The 17,006-nt window shown below is 44.0% G+C and overlaps 1 protein-coding gene across 8 annotated transcripts in view; it reads right to left on the bottom strand.

Moving 5' to 3' along the window:
• Positions 1-2,962: 2,962 nt before the first annotated feature.
• Positions 2,963-17,006, bottom strand: part of Nav2 (neuron navigator 2) — a 715,292-nt gene continuing 701,248 nt past the window's right edge. For all 8 annotated transcript variants that reach the window (XM_070032729.1, XM_070032731.1, XM_070032725.1 and 5 more), the window contains 6 exons: positions 14,572-14,726; positions 14,336-14,407; positions 12,186-12,382; positions 11,272-11,390; positions 9,053-9,256; positions 2,963-6,424 (listed from right to left, as the gene is read on the bottom strand). In XM_070032729.1, coding sequence (XP_069888830.1) covers positions 6,299-6,424; positions 9,053-9,256; positions 11,272-11,390; positions 12,186-12,382; positions 14,336-14,407; positions 14,572-14,726 — 873 coding nt within the window. In that variant the 3' untranslated portion in view covers positions 2,963-6,298. The remainder of the gene's footprint in view (positions 6,425-9,052; positions 9,257-11,271; positions 11,391-12,185; positions 12,383-14,335; positions 14,408-14,571; positions 14,727-17,006) is intronic.

The raw sequence follows: 17,006 nt of genomic DNA on the forward strand, positions 1-17,006 counted from the left end.
ACCCAAATGTTTACAAACAAGACCACACTAAAGCTACCAGCACAACTATGTTTATTGCAGCATTATTTACCATAGCTAAGATATGGAACCAACCCAGATGCTCCTCAGTAGATGAATGGATCAAGAAAATGTGGTATATATACACAATGGAATTCTATGCCTCCATCAGAAAGAATGACATTTCCCCATTTGTTAGGAAATGGAAAGGTTTGGAAAAAATTATATTAAGTGAAGTAAGCCAGGCCCAAAGAAGCATAGGTCCCATGGTTTCCCTTATTTGCAATATCTAGTATAGGTATGAGTCAAGCGGAAAAGGTCAGATAATGTGATGTTAGGAAAATGAACCCTTAAATATGTATTTTAATGTTTTCGTTTCTTTCATGCATGTGTTTCTAACGCATTTATAAGATTATTTCTTTGTTGCTTTGTATGTCCCTCCCCCACAGTGTAACCCCCGCTTTCACTATATTTGATGTCAGTATAACATGTGGAGGAGATGGGGACAAACAAGTCGTTTAAGGATTCAGGTGGACCTGTTGCAACAATGAGAAGTACAAAATGTCATGTCAAAACCAGCTTTACAATGTCGGTGTGGGGGGGGGAGGGGGGTATAATTGGGTGGGAGGACGGGGGTAAAATTGGGTGGGGGGAGGGGGGAGGCGGGGAAGGGAAGTGAAGGGTAAACAAAGGAGGAGGCTGCAATGCTTGGTAAGAAATGTATGCATTATCCTGCCCATGTAATTGTAGCCCCCCTGTACAGTATGTTCTCAAATAAAATAAAATACAATTAAAAAAAAAAACATTGTGGCTTTCTGACTTAGATATACTTTATTGATTTTGTAAGAAATTTGTGAACTTTGATTTAAACAAAGTATACTTCAATATGTTCATGATATAGTAAAATGTTTATTGTTTTTTTGTTGTTGTTGTTGTTTGTTGTGCCAATCCTAGGGCTTGAACTCAGGGCCCTGAGCTGCTTTTTTTTTTTTTTTTTGGTCCAGTAGTGGGGCCTGAACTCTGGGCCTGAGCGCTGTCCCTCAGCTCTTCAGCTCAAGGCTAGCGCTCTACCACTTGAGCCACAGCGCCACTTCTGGCTTTTTTCTTTTTGCTTATGTGGTGCTGAGGAATCGGACCCAGGGCTTCAGGCATGCAAGGCAAGTACTCTACCACTGAGCCACCTTCCCAGCCCCAGTAAAATGTTTATTGAAAGGCAGTTTATTTGATTGTTTATAAGGCTTTTTTTTCCCCACCAAAGATGTAATTCCTTATGATAAAGAATTGCATAGTCAGTATTAATAACAATAAAAACCACATTGATATTTTAAGTGGAATTGCATCAAATCTACAGTCCTTATAGTGGGAGAGTTATCTTCACATCAAAAATTTAAAACTTACAAAACTAGTTTTCTCCATTTATTTGGATTGTGTGTGTGTGTGTTGCAGATACTGGAGCTTGAATTTTGAGTCTTGAACTCTTCCTCGGTTTTTCACTCAACAGAGGTATTCTACCACTTGAGCTCCTCCAGCCCTACTTTTCTGCTTGTTATTTTGGTGAAGAGTCTCAAGAGACTTTTCTGCTGGACCTGGTTTCAAATCACAGTCTTCTAGATTTCGGCTTCCTACCTAGAATTACAGGTGTGAGCCACTGTCACCCAGCTGCTATTAAATTTATTTCCAATAATTTTCCTATAATTCTACTGAATTTATCTGAAAGTTTGCTGAGTTTAATTTCTTTCTTTGCAAACCTCAAAATTAACTTGTCTTGCTTCTGTGCTTTGACTAAAATATCTACCATCTCTACATCTTACATGGTAAAAAGAGGCATCTTCATCTGACTGCTAATCTGAAACAGGAATCAACTCTATATTTGACTATTCAAAAAGATGCTTTCCATAATCCTTACTTTTAAATATTCCTTGTGTATGTGAGACATACATGCTGATTGCAGCCTTGTGAAGACTATCAGGGCAGAGAAACCAGCCACTGTTGCTGGCCTCCAAGCCCACAGGAACTCTGAGTAAGTAGTGCTTTAAGCTGCTCCCTTCTGGGACAATTTTATTATACGAAGTGATAATGAATACAGAGGGGATGTAAAATTCTCCACTTAAAGTCCACCCTTAAGCAGCTTATAGCAGAAAGAGCTTGGGTGTCAGAATCAAATAAGCAGAGAATCCCATATCTACTGGATAGGATCTACTATTTAAACATTACTTGGATTTTTACTTACCTGTGAAATTGAGAGGCTAGCCACTTGTCAGAGATGCTGTGATTCCATGTGGAATTCCATATGAAATTTTTTGTACAATTTTTTGTACCACCACTTTAAGGCATAATTCCCTTCCTTCCCTTTTCTTCAAAGTCATCTAGCCTATCCTGTTTGTGTGTACAAATCCTATTTCTAGGACATATCAGAATATATCCTAGAATAGATATTCTAATATGTCCCACAAACAGCTTATTATACATTTATGTTCTATAATTATGATTTAATATACATTTTATAGAGCTACAAGAGAGATTTAATGTTTCTAACATAAAGAAATTATAAATATTGAAGGAGAAATGCCAATTACCCTGATTTTGTTATAATTCATTGTATAGGTGTATTAAATTCTCACACTGTATTCCACACATAGGTAGAATTAGAAAACATAATTATGGATGAAAATAACCGTATAAAATGTGAATCTCAATGGCCATCCCAAACGTAGAAGCAACAGCTCCCTTTCATGAGATGTGCACGGTTCATAAAGCGTGACAGTACCTTAACTTCTGTATTCCTAACAAGCTGAGTGAAGAGCAACTTCTAGGAGACACTGCCTGGAAGGGAAATGTTGATAACATTCTGGCAAAGATTGTTTTGCAAATGTTTGCTGCCTCCAGACAAGAACAACTTCCTCTTGGCAGGATGTTAAACTCCAAAGAGCTCTTGTTCTAGCACAGACAAGCCAAACCACTCATCTGAATAAATAAGCATCAATTTTATTGAATCATGAATAATTTAAGACTGGTACAATCATCAGCTTTATTCTCTATGAAGTGGGGCATGATCTCCAGCAGACCATTGGCAAATCCAAAACCTCATGACCAATGAAACTTAAATAGGAAGGCAGGGAAGGTGGGAAGAAGGGGAGGGAAGATGGAGACATACCGTACACAAAATACTCAATTCCTAGTTTTCTCTTTAAAAATGGCTAGAAAAAATTCATCAAAATGCAGCACTTTAATCAATTATTTACAATTTCTATGTTACAATGAAAAATGTACATCTTATAGAACATATTTCATAAACTGCTCCACTGGAAACAACTAGGTCAAAACAGCAAACCTTCCATTCAATATCAATGAAGTTGGATTATTTTTCCTTTTGAAGTAGATTCGCCTCCATCAAATTTGAATACACAGAATTCTGAAGAAATAAAAAAATGTCTTCAAGACACAACGAAGGTCTAGGCAAGTTTTCCTCCTTATTCTACCCCTACCCCACCCCAACCCTAAAATTAAAAAGATCTTTCCCCATCTCATTTATGGCCTGTATAATTGTTGGCAGTTTGGGAAAAGGAGAGAGAGAAAAACAACAACAACAACAACTTTTGGCTTCCATCAGTAACGCCACATAAATGTTGCATAGAATTTCATACATTTCAACATTAGCCTAACTGTAGAAAAAGGCAAATGGAAGCATTTCAAACAGAACTCTAAATGAGTACAGAGTCACTTTGTCAAAGATGAGTGACACTAAAGAAAAAAAAATATGGTCAAATAAAAAATAGGCATATTAGGCAACCCTGCTCCCTAAAACCTTAGGAAGGAAGCAGAGCTGTGATTGCCACAGGACTATGCCACCTGAGTCACTGTTCACCTATCAGGAAGCACCAGGACCCAGGGGGAAGAAGTCTGGGAATTGGGAGAGGGAAGGATATCATTAAAAAAAAAAAAATCAAACACTATTGGCAGTCAAAAGGGGACTGGAAAAAAACTGCCCACAAGGAAGTCAATTTTACCTCCTCCCAAATTCACAGTATGAGGGGGTAAGATCATTGCTGGGAGACAGACTGAGAAGAGCCATGCTGTAGGTACCTGAAGGCTTTGGGTGTGGTCCCTCCAGTCATAGTCTAACTATATGCCTTAAGAATTGTATTAAAAACCAAAACAGAACAAGACACACTCACACCCAGGTGAGTCATGAAAGCTGAGTTGGAGAGTGAGTTCACAATTTGAGCTGGGGGCCGTATTGAAAGGTTTTCTATTCACCAGTTAAGGAGACACATCCTGGGTTCCTTTCAGAGGAAGGATTTGGTACCATTCCAAGTGGGGTGGGCAGTTTCAGGTCAAGCTCTTATGCTAAGAAATAAAGATGCGGAGACAAATCTTCAGAAATGGAAAATTCAACGGATAGAATAAAAAACCCTGATCATTAACAGACTCCCTCACTAGGGCCTGATAAAGATTCTCTTTAGAAAACAGAAATAAGCAACTGAAAGGTGTATACACTCAGTAAAGCAAACACCAGAATGTTGAAGACACAGCAGATTGTGTTTCTGTTAGGGCAATGGGTCATGTGGATTTGTAGGAACTTTTGCCTTTTCCTGCATGAGACACATTACTGTCCAGTCAGGTAGTTAGCTGGAGAAATGACAAAAACTTAAAAAAAAAAAAAAAAGTCTTTTTTTTTTCCTTTTTCTTTTTCCCATGGTCACGTATCCGCACAGATGAATCTTTTGGATGAGAAATCACAGCAACAACTTGAGTTCTTATGAACAGATGACTTTTTAGCCCTGTTTGCTTTGATGGGGAAAACATCACACACACACACACACACACACACACACACACACACGCACACACACACACACACACACACACACGCACACACACACACACACACACACAGAGGCAGGCACAACACTCATGTGAATGAACACGGTGAGTACAAAACCAGTAAGGCATCGCTTTGGGAAGGTCAGCACCGAAGAGGTCAGGCAAGGCTCGTCAGGACGGAGGGCAGGGCTGGACTTCCGGGAGGGAATGGCCACCCTCCCTTACTGAGCTGCGCCATGTTGGTTCTGAAGAAAGTGCAAGTCTTTTGCAAGGTGACCTCACCACCCCGCCTAAAACTGGGGCTGAGGAGCTTGAGGCCAAGTGCGTTCTCAGCCCTCAAAAGACGAGAAGGAAAGGCAAGGTCTGTGGCTCACCCACATGAGGACCAGTCCTCATCCATTTGAAAGGACACAAATATCCCTGGCCCCAGCAAGAGGAGGGGAGGGTGTAGGACTGAGAAGATGGACAACTGAAAACCAAAACTTACCAGGACCAAACCAAAACTCAACTCCTAGGGCTCTTACTTTCACCAAAGGATTGATTCTGATCAAGGTGGGGATTAGAGGGTGGAGGGGTGGGAAGGTCTTCAAAAGCAATGAGTCAGAGAGGAGGGAACTCAACTATATTTTAAAGGGGTAAGCAGTTCTTGCCAGAAGAACTGTTTTCACTACACACAGTGTTTGCAGAAACAAAATTTGATTCATTTAGACATAATCAAGGAAACAGAAGCACCTCATTCACTCACATTCTCACTTATTCACACATTCTCACTGATCATCCCGGGCTGATGGGGCCCGAGAGTGGGGACTGAATTGGAACAGGTAAAATGCCTCTCAGGGAAGGAGAGCACCATTTATAAAAACAGAAAAGTATGATGTATTTTCTCTTAAGGTTTCTCTAGGGCACAGCTCTGCATTGTGTTGAGAGTGTCCAAGGCCAATGCCCTCGTTAGCACCAGTTCTTCTGTGCATAAAGGTATGACTGTGAGGTGCTGGTCTTGAGATCCAGGCTAGAGGGTCTGAGCTGAGGGGAAGCCATGCTGTCTTCATTTCCAACTTTGTTTCAGTCTTCTGGAAGCTCTTGGTAGGATGCTGTTTGGTTTCAGTGCCCCGAGTGGATTCTTAAAAAAAAAAAAAAAAAAAAACAAAACCAATACCCTTCATTCCATTTCTTTTTTTCATTTCATCAGTGATGTTCCTTTCCCGAGAAGTATCTTCAGTGTCTTAGGGAGGTCACAGCAACAAGGCAAACAAGAACGAAAGTAAAATGGGAGCTAGTGCAGTTCTCGCTGTGGGAGGAAATGGTCCCCGGGGTGGCTGGCCTGGGATACTGAGGGACGAGGGGTCTTGAAACTGCTGCAACTCGGAGGTTGCGGGCTGGGGGCTGGCTCAGGAAGTCATCTTCAGGATGATGTAGAGGATGCATGTGGAATGGGGTGAGGAGAAGAGGTGGGCAGGCTCTGTTAGCTGGGCCTTTGTCACAGCGTGGACTCCAAGGATGAATCCAGGATGTCGTCGTGATGACTGTTGCTGTTGGAGTCGCTGTCATAGCTCTGGGGGCTGGAGTAGTTGGCTGCCTCCTGCAGCCTCATCAGCATATTCATCTGAGGAAAGAGCAGAGGAGGTGTGAATGGCGCTGCGGCCCTCCTGGCCTCTGAGAGGCCCATGCCAGCTCCTTCAGGACTGCTTTGAGATGGCAGCCCACAAGAGACAAGAACATGAAGTTTGATCAGACTCCTAGGGTTCAAATCTTGGTTTCTCCTCATATTAGCTGCATACCTTTGGGTAAGCTACTCAACCTTCTGTGTGTTCACTGGTCAGACATTAAGCACTAGCTAATACCTGTCATATAACTTCATAGCATGGTTTGAGTTACTATAGGTAGAACACCAAAGACAAAACAGGAAGTCCTGTACAAGGATTACATTTTTATTCTTTTTTTAGAGATGGGTATGCCTTTATCCAGCTGTAGCCCTTGACCTACACACAGAGGTCTTTGGAATGTCCTTGCACCAATGTCACTGAAGTGATACAGAAAGTGCGTCCGTGTCCCACCCCCGGGACAGGCAGGAAGTCCATCTAGACTCCTGGCTCTGGCCAGAATTAGTCTGGAGCCAAAATGTGCTCCAGCTATTTCCAAAGCCTTCACTGGAGCCTCAGAGTTTAATAAAGGCCGGGATGACAACTCAGTTCTCTGAAGTATTTGAGCCACCGCTCCCACCTGTGAAGAATGGGAAGACCACAGCACCTAGCATGTGCACAGCTGAAGGAATGAAATGACACAATATGTGTTAAAGCCTTAGGAATGAGGCTGCCTGGTAAGAGCAATGCGTCACAAATGTGATTGGATGCCATCTTTACCTAACTTGGTCTGCATTCTCTGAGATCGGTCATTTGTTGGACAATATAGAGGAAAAAAATGAAACACTTCTTTTGCTTCTAAGTGGTGTGTGTGTGTGTGTTGTATTTCTTATAGTAGGTATGACTCTTTTCTGTTAGGAAGACAGTCTTTCTGGGCTTAGGAGACTCTCTGGGCTAAGAGACTGAGATTGGTACAGTTGTGTATGAAGTCAGCTACCTCTCAGGATACTATTTGGTCTCTCTGGGGAGCCAGGCCAGAAGCTGTCCATGTATACAGCTATCACAAGGGATGGGAGTGAAGTTCAATGGACAATCCTTGGCAGCCCAGATCCGTTTTTCACCTATCAAGCATTCCTGGTGGTATAGCACATGGTTCTGGAACATAACCAAGTCAGTCCCATTCTCATAGAGGTCCCAGTCTTGTGAGGGAGCAGATTAGTAAAGAGCTACTAAAAAGATTGGTAAAGGAGAACTATTACAATAGAAACCCACAGGCCTGGGAAGAGGGAAGGAGATTTGGAGAGATACCAAAGATGTTATTTGGTAACTAGGGGTGGTTAAACTGATACAGCTCACTTCCAGGAGCTGGGGGGTTGGAACAGGAATTGTGGGTGACCATCCAGAGAATTCTAGGTCTTATATAAGTCCCTTCTCAGTTCAAACAGTGATACAGATATTCCTGAGTAAGGAAAAACAGGACAGAAAAGGGCTGGCCATTCTTTTCTCTAGATATCCTAGGTGCTACTTTTATGTAAGTTAAGACTTCATGTGCTTACCCACACCCAAAACACCCCCATGACCTAAGCCTTTAGTGGTGGTTCCATTAGAAATGGCTGTTAAAGTCTGACTTTTCTCCTGGAAAGCTACTCTTGTAAACACTGTAAACTAGGTTGTACATAGTACCACACCATCACTAAGTCCTAGTTTACATCCTCAACAGGACCATAGCTCAACTGTACCACTCAGCAGCCTGGCAGACAACCTGTATCAAGTATCACCTGTTATTCTTTTTATCTTGCAAATCACCTGGCCATTAGGGATAGAACAGCAAGTTAGTTGTCTTTTAATCCTGCTGCACTTCTTATGTATATCTTCTTTCATTAGGGGTATAAATAATATTCTTTGCTGTGTTTTCCTTTTTGCTTTAGCTGCCAAGGAAGCTTGAGGCTAAATTGCAGGCATAATGGTGGTCATTCAACTGTGGGAGGTTTGGGTAGATTCACTTCCTCCTTATTTTATAAGGGTTTTGGTTGGTTTGTTCTAACTTGGCAGAATGAGTATGTATGAGTCTTTTATTGGTAGAGAATTAGAGAATTGTTTTGAGATGTTATCATCCCTGTCTGGGCATTTTTCAAAGGGCCACCTTTGCTTTAGCAGTGGTAGGGAGGTTATAATGCTCAAGCCCATTTCAGGGGATGTAGATTCAGGCTCCTGACCCTCCACGGGCACTCCTGCTCTTGACCTTTCTCTGTCTTGCTCCTCCTTGTTGTCTTGAGCTTCTGGTTGTTCCTCTGTTTAGCTTTCAATACAAGACAAAAGAGAAACCACCCAGCACACGATAATGGTGACATCCCACATTAGAGAGCAAATAATGCAGTTACAGTAGAGATGATAAGTACAGGCACATTTAAGGTGGAAAAAAGAAATCACACTCTTTAACATTTTGTAAGAAAACAATTCAAGGTTAAATGCTTTCGTGCAAAAGTAAATCCATGGAAGAAAACATTGGCAAAAATGTCCCTAAGTTTGGGGTGGGGCCTGCCTTCCAAAGCAAGGCCAAGTGTACTTACTTTCATATTTTCAAAGTGCCCTGCGTCACGTTCTGCTGAATGTATGGAAAGTGCTCAATGAGTGCTGAGCTGAGAACTCACCAGCGGGTCTCCTTCAGCATCGCTAGGGGGCACCTGCTTGCTTGTGGACCCCTCCCGAGGCACAGAGTAGCCATCAAAGCCGACATCCTCAGGCCGTAGCTGCAACAGGGGAGGCCACTCATGCTGCTGTGGGCTGGCTGCCCATGGGTAGGTGTCCATCACCCACTTGGCAGGATCCTCCCAGGGGGCACGCCTTCCATAGAGCTGAAAATAGACAAGAAACAGTCTAGAAACAGGCCTCGTTTGACAGCTTTCTGGAAAAGTCTCCCAATGTCAGCATTATGCCTTGCTGAGAATCCCACACTAAGCAAGTCACTCAAGATGCAGATTAACTCACACAGCAAGAACTAGGACCCAGGACCTAGAGGTGGAGGACATGGGTTCTGGGGAGACCAGCTCAGCTGAGCTTACTCTCAGCTAGTCCAAGTTGAAAAATTGCTCCAAGGACAAAAGGAACAATCCCATTTAAAGCATTTGCCAATTTCCATGGTGTAAATACTCTCACCATGGCTGGTTTCAAGCTACCAACATGAGATCACTAAACACAGAATTGGAAAGAGGTGCTCATTATCAGTTTGTACAAGCCAGCCCTAGAACTCCACTGTGTGCATCCACCCAGATTGAGCTACCTAAATTGGGTGCTTGGCATCAATATGGCCAGCAGGGGTCACTAATGAACTCAAGATCAATGAAGCCACATTTCTGAAAGTGGGTCTGACTCTCAGAGCCTCTCTATAGCAAAAGAGCTAATTTCTGGTAGAGAAGGTTGTATGTGGGCAGTGGAATTGCAAATGCTTCTCTCCATCATCTATTTTTCAAAATTAGCCATAGTAACTAATTTGGTCTTAAAACAGTAAACTAAATGATCACTTAATTTTATAAAACCAATATACGTGAAGAGAGAGAGAGAGAGACAGAAGTACTTATGACAGAGCTAGGCTGTGAATCAATGAAATAATATGTTTCTAAGTCTGAGGCTGCCTCAGTTGGAAAGAGCTGGAGATACCTAGTCTACCTCCTCACTTACCAGATGGAGAAATCAGGACCTAAGGAGCAAAGCCAGTAGCTCTGGATTTGAACCCAGGATTAGCTTCCTTCTCTGGGCCTTTTTGTCTTACCCCTCCCGTTTAACTCCACTTTGAACTGCTGTGTATCAGCCAGAGACAGGGGACTCAACCAGACCTCAAGCGGGAGATCAGCACAGTCTGCGTAGGCTCACCATTCCTTCTAGTTGGTCCAATTTCCCCTATCACACAAACCACCCCAGACCTTTGTGTCTGATTTTTGTATTAAATGCCGTTCAGCCTGCCTAGCTCTCTGTCCTAATGGCTGCCTCCTCCTCTCAAGAGCCTCCTATGACCTCATCATTGTCTGGTGTGCTGTGTCTGCTACTGTGTCTTCCTTAACCTGGGGCAATGGTGAGTCTCAGGTTTGGGAACTCAGCTTGGCAACCTAAGCAAAACTCATAGTCTGCTCAGGAAAAAAAAGCATGAGAAGGAGGTGTATATGCCACTGGACGTGTCTGAGTCCAGGTGATGCATGGCTGAATAAGTACTGTGGCAAGCAAAGAAAATACCATGAAGTTCCTTGGCTCTACTGCACAGCCCTCAGGGCAGCAGCAGAGACAACTGGCTAGACAGACAGATGGAACACTCACTTTCCCCAAGGCAGGAGAGGAGTCTGGTATCCCCACTGGGTTGGGAAGAATGGGAAGAGGAAGACAAGGAGCCAAGGCGTTGGAAACTAAAAATAAGGCCACTATGAGCCTTCTGACCCTATGGGGGTCAGATGCACACAAGTATCAGCGTACACAGACAGACAGACAGACAGACAGAGACAGATAGACAGACAGACAGACACATACACACACACACACGCACACACATGCACATACACCCTTGTATTAGGAAATAAACCTGAACTTGCAAAACTATCTAATATCCACTAGGGGGCGATGCCACATTTCCTCCAGGCATGGAGATGGGCTATCCCTGTAACAATTTGACTGGGATCACATAGATAATACCAGTTTAAGCCAGGCAGCATTGGCAACCAACTCTTCCTACACTATACTGTACTAGACTGGTGACCACACAGCCACCTCCCCCCATCCTCCCATGTCAGTCAGGTTCTGGAATAAGAGAGATAACAATACCTTCTCTAGTCACTAGAAAAGTCCTCTGCAACTCTGAGAAAACCAACAGGTGTGTGCATCTCACCTGGAGTCCTTCTCTGACAGCTTCCAGAAGATAGGGGATGATGGAGTAGTTCCACAAGTCGGTGAACCACACTCTAGAGCCATCCACATCAATGGGGCATGAGAGGAAGAGCCGGGGGCCTGGGGACCAGAGTGAAAATGTCAGAACTGAAAGCAAGTACAGAATAGAAAGGCCAGAAGAAACCCTGGTCTGAATACCACTTACCACATGGACCCTGGATTTTCTGAACAATGGCAGGGCTGATGGCAGAAATACCAGCTGCCAGCTGTTGGGCATGGAGTGGGACCTTCTGATTCCCTCATCTTGCCTCTCAACAAATGTACCCAAAAGAAAGGATATTCTCTGTGGCATTGAGCTTAATTTTTTAAAAAATAGACATACTATATGTCCAAGGGAGAAGAAATGATTACATGAATGAGAGAAAATCCACATTTGATTATATTGCAATCTTAAAAAAACTGAGTAGCAATACAGAATGATCAGGAGACATTGCGACAGGAAGGAAAAGGAACATACTGTGTGTGTGAGCCATGACTGACTGCACAAGCATGAAAATAAGCTCAAACTGAACTTGTATTGTCAGGATGGTGTAATGGGTAGTGATCTTTTTTTTTTTCTTTCTTTCTTCAGCAATGATCTACAACTTTATTTTGAAAGCCAATCCCCATGGGTATTTTCAGCCTGTAGACCTTCAGTGAGGGCCTTCTTCATCAGCCTGGGAAGGAACCATCTCTGATGATCACTGTGCTCAGGGATCCACCTAGGTCTGCAATTGTCCCTCTGCCCCTTTCTGTACTCACAAGGACAACGTATCATCCTGTGAAATGCTAGGCCAGCCAGGGCCCAGCCAAGAGTTCTGCAGGTATTGTTGTCCACTAGCCAGCCTTGCCCCCCTCTGCCAGCCTCCCACTTACCGATGGTCACATCTGAGGAGCTGTGAGCCTCCAGGAAGCGGTTGAGGTGATGCCAGACCTTGGGAATCCAGTCAATGATTTTCACCAGCTCCACATTCCGCACCCGCCCACTGATCTCCGTTTCCATGAGCTTCCTCCTCAGGAAGCGGCCAAGGAAACCCTTCACGGGCTCTGTGTGGTTGGCACAAAGCACCCACCTGGAGGAAGTCAGGAACACTTTTCAGCAATGATGACAGTTAAACAAAACAATGGCTAACATCCAAAGCATGTTAGAAATGGAAGGTAAAAACAGTAATAGTAGAATAGCACTCACTATTCATCACACTGTCCTAAATGCTATGCATATGTGTTAACTCACAATTCCTTATGCAATCCTGTGACACAGACATCATTACCATTCCCATTTTGCAGGTAGAAATGCCAAGGAAAAAATAAGTTAGATAACTTGTCTAACTGCTGATTAATAAAAGAGCTAAGATTTGAACCATCAAGACAGTCGGGCTCCAAAGTCTGAGCTTAGACAGGCTGAACTGTCTCAGCTTAGACAGACTGCCCCTTATGCTTGGTGTCCGGCTCTGTGCTGAGATATGGAACTCTAATGACCATGATGCACTCCCTGGCCCCCAGGAGCTCAGAGTCCAGTGGAGACGGTAGACAAGCAAAAGGAGAAATGAGACGTGACAAAAGTGTTGGCATTGGGGGAGGCTCCTCAGAGGAGGGGCTGCCAGAACAGAGATAGCCCAGCCACAAAGGAGGTAGAGCATAAATGGCATGGAAAACACATGTTTGGGGGAACTGCCAGAGTTTAGACTTGACCTTCCAACTTAAGATTTCACCTGCAGGCAATGGGTGGTCACTGGAGAACTTGGAGTAAGATGGCTCTGAGGTCAGATGAGCTAGGATGCTTACCTGGCTATCACAGGAAAGAGACTGTTTAAGGGAGAGGGATAAGCTGGAGGCAGGCAAGTCAGAAATGGTTAGAAAATGGTTGCAATAGTATATAGGGAGATGATATGATAGAGATGGATGGGAAGAGGAGAACAAGAGTGAGGGACAGTTAGGAGAAAGCATAGACAGCCCAGAAGAAAGGGGAACCAGGCTCAAGCCTGGTGGAGTTGATATTTGATTATTACAGCTCAGGTTATTTATTTTTTGCCAGTCTTGGGGCCTGAACTCAAGGCCTGGGCTCTCTGTACTCAAGGCTAGCACTCTACACTTGAGCTACAGCACCATTTCCGGCTTTTCCTGTTTATGTAGTACTGAGGAATCGAACCCAGAGCTTCATCTGTGCTAGGCCAGTATTCTGCCACTAAGCCACATTCCCAGTCCCAAGCTGTTTTTAAGGATTACGTTTTTGGGTTTTTGTTTGTTTGTTTGTTTGTTTTGGGGGGGGTGTCAGTCATGGAGCTTGAACTCTGGGCCTGGGTGATATCCCTGAGCTCTTCAGCTCAAGGCTAGTGCTCTACCACTTTGAGCCACAACACCACTTTCCTCAAGCTGTTTTTAATAGAGGCCTATCTATCTAGTGGACAGTTGAAAATAAAGCCAGGGTTTCCATTCAGGAGTTGATTTCTCTCCCTCATCTAAAGGCCAAAGTACAGCTCAGGGCAGGACTCTGGGTTCTGACAGATGCCATGACAAGAAGCAACACAACCTCATCCAGTGTTGAACTGTATGGGAGGGAAGATAAGCTGCCGATATTAACAGCAGCTGGATCTTGATGGCCTACACAGCCAGCTATGTGCAGACACGCGTAAGTAGGACATCTGGGATGGAGAGACACGCCATTGTAATGTGCCAGAGTAGTAAAGTGCCTACGGCCTCTCCAGAGCTGCCTTTCTGTCACTACTCCACAGGGACCCAGAGTCACAGAGACCAGGATTCACGTTTTGGCTCTGTCAGTGACAGGCTGTTGTGATCTCATACAGGATTCTCGGACTCTCTGTTCTCCCATGTATAAACTGAGAACGATGCTTGTAACTACTTTAGGGTGAAGACAGACTTAAATGAGTGAAGCTGGAAAAAAAAGTGCTTAACCTAACATGTAACAGATATTCAATACAGACTTTTTCTTTCTTTGAAGACATTTTACCCTTGTTTTCTCTCTTTGCATTTTCCCATTCACCTAGACAAAGGAAGTAATGCCTTACCTGAAGTTATGATGAAGCTGTAAGTTGGGAGTAGAAGAGGTAGCCTGGTTCATTGTGCCGATGATATAAGGGCTGGGGGAATATAAGAAGAAGAAGAAGTCTGTGGTATCTGTGGGTCCATGCAGATAATCAGCTAGTTGCTTCCCTTCCCGAGCCAACCTGGGACACCTGCATGCCAAGCATCCCCACATACCTTCCCCATCAGCCAGTGCCATACCCCTAGGTCCCACCCTTACCATTTATGGTACTTGCAGTTGAGTAGCCCATTGAAGATCTCTCCAAGAGAGCTGACATGATGTAGGTTGTCAAGGATGATGATGAGGGGCATGTCCACAGCATTGTTCTCGCTATTGCACTGATCGGCAAGGTTGGACAGGTACTGGCGCAATTCCTGTAGTGTGTAGGAAAGGTGGGGAAAGAGCAAGCCGTGAGCACACCCCCAGTAAGATGCACTCGCTCAGCCCTCCATTTGCCCAATCAGGACGCTTCACAGTGTTGCGCTGTGAACACACCTGCCTGTTGCTACAGGATATCAGCTTAGTGCTCCAGGGATGATGGATGGGCCTGCATGCTTCCTCCTGGCAGTTACTGGATAACCGTCAAAGAGGCCGTTTTAAGTTCCCATTTCACTACTTCTCTAAGAAAATGTCACCTTTATTCACTTTTTATTTTTTAATGGTGATGCATATATTAATTGTACAACGGGGTTTCGGTATCTTTTCCATAATCAATGTGCCCTGATCATACTTATCCCTTCCATCTTTTCCCCTCATCCACCCTCCTCATTTCTTAACATTGTTTCACTAAGCTTCATTGCTCTTTTGATATTTATTATGCAAACCTCCAGTAGGCCCCTGAAAGATACCCTGGGTGCCTTCTCCATCTCTGTACCTCCACAGCACCTGCCTGGGAGCTATGAAAACATTATGGAGGGCTCACATCAATGTAGCAGAAGTTCCCCCTCACACACAGGCGATGAGTGCCACAAGCAGAAACCACAAGAGTGCAGGGGGTGATGAGTCTACATGCACTGAGGCTGGGGTGGGGGGTAGTCCTTAGAAGGTCTTGTGGAAGGGGCAGGCTTTCACAATGGGTGGGGCATTGACACAGCTGGGACTAGAACACAGCCCAGTGAGCATGGGGAAGGAATGTGTGTCAGGAAAGGAATAGGGAGAGCAAAGGTGCAGTGAAGCAAAAGGACTCGTGGGCACACAGGACTGATAACATTTTCCCAGCTGTAGCTGGTATTACTTGGAGCACTCACACACATGGACTTCTGTAACCCAGTAACCCTGTGAGGGAGGTATTGTCATTAGCTCTATTTTAAAGATGGAAATGCTGCTTGCACATCAAAGTCAGATGACTGGCCTGAGACCATATTGAGAGCAGGCAATGGGTTAGATTCAGACTCAAGTGCCCATCTCAGTATGTCTTTCTCACCCCAGCCTGTCTTAGACCCTGGCCTTGCTCCTTAGAAGGTGACAGTTCCTCTATCTCCTGTAGGCACACATCCACTCCAGATGTCTCTTTTAAGTCAAAATAGGGTTTAGTAGCCACAGGAAAACTCAACTTCTCACTACTTCCTTTAGCTCTATTCGCCATGGACAGGGCTCCTGGCTCCTTGTGACTCAGAGTACGCTCTTCTTGTATTCAAGAAACCTGCGGTGTTCAGCTGGTGAGCTGTGTTCTGTACGAGGATGCCTTGCCCAGATGGATTCAAATCCAACCCAGGTGCACCTCCTCAGCTGTGCCTTCCAGGGCTTTCTATTCCTCACTCATATGAAGGCCCTACACAGATAGCCTCTGCAGTCTTGTCCTGCTCTGATATCAAAATCACGCGGGAGAACTTGTGAATGGTGTAGATTATTGGGCCCCACATAAACTATCACGAGATGACTCAAGAGCAAGGCTTGAATCTGCATCTTCAAACACACTGATGACTCCTAAGATAGGAGAGCCATTTCCACATTACCTTTGATTCTCTGGGCGTTCTCATAGGGCCAGTTAGAATAAGTGATTATCAGTTCTCACTGAATGAATGAACAGGTCTGAGAAAACATAACCATTCTTAATGGGGGCTAGGTCAGATCCCATCCAAACATCCTGCCACACTCAAGCTCCTTGATTGCCACAGAGCTCTAGTGACTGAGACTTCAACTTGAGCTCCGCTTAATACCATTCACTTATACCACTTAGTACCATCTGAGAAGTCCTAAGCATGTGAAAATCAATCTCTAGTTTGTTTTCCCTTCTGCAAAATGGTCATAGGGACCATTACTCTCTTGAAGTATTGTTGTGAGGACAAGTTTGCTGCTCATAGAACAAACAGCTTTAAGTATGAGCTGTTGTTTTTTTGATAGTGTTGCTCCCTTGTTACTGTTCCACAAAACATTTTATTTTGGAAAACCACTAACATAATAGCATTAAAATACTGGTAAATTGATGGGTGTATCTGGGATGGTCTTCAAGAGCCATTAGCAATGTTTATCACAACTGAACGGAATTGAAATCTCCAATGGATGATGGAACTTCTAGCTAGGAGGATCTGATTCCAGGCCTTCCTTTCTGCCAGTCCTATTCTGCCCCTTTCCCCCTTGCTGTCTATGAAAAAGACCATATGGTAGATGCTGTTTCCTATCAAAACAGTGGTGGGATCACTTGTTCTGAGTGG

This window comes from Dipodomys merriami, unplaced genomic scaffold, assembly GCF_024711535.1.
Source record: "Dipodomys merriami isolate MVZ:Mamm:240054 unplaced genomic scaffold, mDipMer1.0.p SCAF_21, whole genome shotgun sequence".
NCBI classification, from domain to species: Eukaryota; Metazoa; Chordata; class Mammalia; order Rodentia; family Heteromyidae; genus Dipodomys; species Dipodomys merriami.